The 4046-nt window shown below is 42.4% G+C and overlaps 1 protein-coding gene across 1 annotated transcript; it reads right to left on the bottom strand.

The window, feature by feature from the left end:
* Positions 1 to 642: 642 nt before the first annotated feature.
* Positions 643 to 3426, bottom strand: LOC105203970 (retrovirus-related Pol polyprotein from transposon TNT 1-94). Its single transcript, XM_039455922.1, has one exon. The coding sequence runs from the start codon at positions 3185 to 3187 to the stop codon at positions 2648 to 2650; it is 540 nt and encodes a 179-aa protein (XP_039311856.1). The 5' UTR covers positions 3188 to 3426; the 3' UTR covers positions 643 to 2647.
* Between the last annotated feature and the right edge of the window lie 620 nt (positions 3427 to 4046).

Genomic DNA, 4046 nt, shown 5'->3' with positions numbered 1-4046 from the left:
AGTAACCAGGAACACGAAAGAAAAAAGAAAGAGGATTTGGTGGTCGCCTTTTTCTTTCCTGCTTCTATATAAAACAAATATACCTATCTACACAAGTAAATAGGTAAACTAATCGTAAAGATCGCTAGGATAAGTTTAAGATCAGGAAAAATTCGTGCCGATTATCGCGAGCAATAAACACAATTGTTAAGCACTTATGAATAACGATTAAGCAATTGTAATATTAACTATCGCCTAGAACGTATAACTCCAGCAAACTTTTCTTCTTAAAACGTAATGATTTTTATACGAGACAGAAAATAGGCCTTTTAGCGAGATTTATTAGTAAGTTGATAGTTATGTAAACCACAATACCTTGATTTAAATAATCCTTTGATGGCACGATCACTTTACTAATAAAGAGTATATATTTACATATATATATATATATATATATATATATATATATACTGTGACGTGACATCCCGTTTGGCTGTCCGTCACAGGGATCGTAAAATCTGAACGAGGAGCGCACGCTGCGGCTCTACGTCCTCTCGGCTCGGAGACGGACGTGTCGGCGAGTGCGCTTACAATTCCGCGTCTTTGTTTTGTGTGCGTGTGTCCGTCCGTTAATTTTAGCGACGTTTTGCGGATCGGCGGCTAGCAGATATTCATTTTTTTTTTTTTGTATCGACGAATTCTCACTCGGCGAGCAGACTGCAAGAGGGAGGATCGCAGGATCGCAGTAGCGCGCACGACAGGTGATCTTTCTTCATTTAATTACGTTACCTCTTACCGTCGCGCCTGTACGCAACAGGAAGGCCGCTGAAATTGCAGGACGCAAAGAGGGAAGGTCCGACGTAGGGGACGTCGACACTCCACGCAGATCATCGCGTAGGAGACCCCGAACGAGGAGCTGCGAGAAAATGTTCCTGACTTGGTCCCGAGCGCGGAGGCGCTGGACACCGAAGAGTCCGTCGGGGTAGCCGTCCGGCCTCGGGGAAATCACGGAAAGGATCGCGAGCTGCCCGAAGACACTGACCTACCTCGAATTGCGCGCCGCGGCGCGACAGCCTGATTAGAGGGTCGCGAGGACCGCGACGCGGTTATAAGGCGGAACCAATAGCGCGGCGCGATAAACCCCCGTGCGTGGGGTGAGAGATCCTGCGTGCCGCCTGCCGAATTTCCTCGCGCTATCGATTCGATCCACTTCGCTGTGGATCGTCGCCGGGGTCCGACCCTCAGCCGAGACAACGGGAGCCGCCGACGCTCAGGGACGAGCCGTACCCCTGTTCACGGACGAACGTAGAGGAGCAGCCAGCGTCGTGGTGATACGAACGAGACTTGTGTAAAGCCACCGATTTCGCCGGTCGGATGAGTCGCGCGTGCGATAGTTGCATTTGTTGGGAACGGATCGAGGACAAGTAGATCGACACTCCTGGTAGAACAATTTTTATTGTAAAAGGAACTGGCGTTGAGACACGCACAATGCACACAACCGCGTGGCCGGAGACGAACGTGCAAAGAGAGAGCTCACATAGAAAAGGATAGATACAATAGATGTCGAAAATCGCACGCGTTTACAAACTCGCCATCGCACTGCCATCTACGGCATAGACTATGACGCACAGCCGAACATAATCTCGGTTTGTCAACCAATCACTGATTGATCACTCTAACACTCTCCCCCTACAAATCGATTATTATTATGGTAGGCGATTATTTATGCTAATTTAGATCGATTAAACGCATTTGATTACAGCACCATTCTAATTTTTCTTTGCTCACACCCTTCGTAAAGCAATCCGCAACCATATTGTTTGTATCAACGTATGACATAGTAATAGTATTATTCTCTACTTCCTCTCGTACAAAATGAAACTTAAGATTAACGTGACGCGTTTTCGTAGAGGATCTCGCATTCTTCAACCATTGAATAGCAGCTTGGTTGTCACAAAATAGTTGAGTAGGTTTGTCAACATATTCAATACATTTTAACTCCGTGAGCATATTCCGTATCCACATAACGTCTTTTACAACTTCAGAAGCGGCAAATAATTCCACTTCGCATGTAGAATTACCCACGGTCCTTTGTTTCTTACATTTCCATGATATAAGAGAATTGCCAATGAATATTGCTCCCCCTGAGAAAGATTTACCATTACTTGCATTCCCCCAGCTGGAATCGGAATAAGCTCTCAGTCGTCCAAATTTACGATCATATTCAAGTCGCTTGTATTTGCTTCCGCTCAGGTAACGCAAAACCCTTTTACCTAGTACGTAATGCCGTTTTTTCGGACAATGGTTAAACTGCGATAAATAGGATGTCACGAACGCAATATCGGGTCTAGTTCTGTTGGCCAAATACAATAGCTCTCCAATTAACTCTTGATATTCGTTAATATCATAACTTTCGCTTTCTTCGACATGCATTCCATCCTCGCCTGTTACAATCGGGGTATTAACTGGCTTACATTCCGACATACCATATTTGTTCAATAGTTTTTCTATATATTCGCTTTGACTAATATATATGCCTGCATTATCGTAATCTACTCTCATTCCTAAGAATCGCTTTAATTTAGTAGTTTCTACAATGTCAAATTTCCTTTGTAATGACTCAATAATCCTACTGCAAGTCTCGGAGTTATTATCAATAGTGATAAAATCATCTACGTATGCACCAAATACAAAAAAAACAAGACTCATTAGAATTATAAAATATGCAGTTCTCAGAGGCCAATGGTTTAAGACCATTTTTTGATAGTTCCTCCTTTAGCTTGTAGTACCAATTTCGACCTGACTGGGGCAGTCCATACAGGCTCTTTTTGAGTCTACAAATCTCCCCCTTCTCGAATATATCCTTGAAACCAGGAGGTGGTTCCATATATATAGTTTCCTCTAGTTTGCCGTATAGATATGCAGTTTTCACATCGAAAAATCTTACATTTAAATCCCTCTTAGCCGCTATCGCTATTAAAGTTCTCCAAGCGTCTATACTTATGACAGGTGAATATGACTCTTCATAATCCCGGATTTTTACTTGATTAAACCCTGTAGCTACTAATCTTGCTTTGTACCTAACTTTATGGTTCTCACTCTCTTTAACGGAGAATATCCATTTACTCTTAACAGTTTTAGCTCCTATCGGACGCTCACAAATATCCCATACATCATGTCTCTGTAAGAAGGCTAATTCATCCTCCATCGCGATTTCCCATTGTTTCCAATTTTTATGATTACGCGCCTCATCGTAATTGCATGGTATTTGGACATTCTCCACTAAATGAGTTTCATAATTCTTTGACAATCTGTCTGAACGCCTTACTCCTTCTTCCCTTAAACGTTCTTCTCGCTCCCTCAAGTATTCTTCTTTTCGTCTTAAGTTTTCTGCTACTGTAAGACCTGGGGGTCTCCCTCTCCTAACAGCTCTGACTGTACTGCGTTTTCATTTAAATCACTTACATTTTGCGGCCTATCAGTAATATCATTGCCCTCTAATAGATTCTATTTCACCGTCATTCTCTCGCTCATCTATATCAATATCGGACTCTACTTCATTAATCGTATTATTATTAACAGTGTCATCAAGAGGTATATTCAATAGATTTTCAATGTCCCAGTTTTCATATTTTCTATCGGTTTTGCCCTCATTTAGGTACTGACTCCCTTTAATTTTTTCATCAAATATTACGTTACGTTCCTCGACAATAGTTTTGCTATCAATACCTAACAGACGATATCCTACTCGTTCTAACAAGTAACCTACCATTACCCCCCTTTTTCCGCTAGGTTGTAACTTGTTGCGCATATTCTTAGGAATGTGATAGTACGCAAGGCATCCAAATGTCCTCAAATAGCTAACGTTCGGTATCTTTCCGTGCCATATTTCGTACGGTGTTTTAAGCTTATTTCGCCTTGGAGTTAGATTAGCTGCATGCGTAGGCAACAGCTTCCGCCCAAAACGTTAATGGTAAATTGCTCTCATACAGTAGGGTACGTGCTCTTTCCAATATCACCCTGTTCCCTCTCTCTACTTTCCCATTACTCTCTGGGTTATATGGGAC

Source organism: Solenopsis invicta, chromosome 12, assembly GCF_016802725.1.
Source record: "Solenopsis invicta isolate M01_SB chromosome 12, UNIL_Sinv_3.0, whole genome shotgun sequence".
NCBI classification, from domain to species: domain Eukaryota; kingdom Metazoa; phylum Arthropoda; class Insecta; order Hymenoptera; family Formicidae; genus Solenopsis; species Solenopsis invicta.
This window is presented reverse-complemented; position numbering and strand designations above follow the sequence as displayed.

Excerpts from the sequence above, each read along its gene's own strand:
- LOC105203970 (XM_039455922.1), bottom strand. The coding sequence starts at position 3,187 with ATGGAGGATGAATTAGCCTTCTTACAGAGACATGATGTATGGGATATT.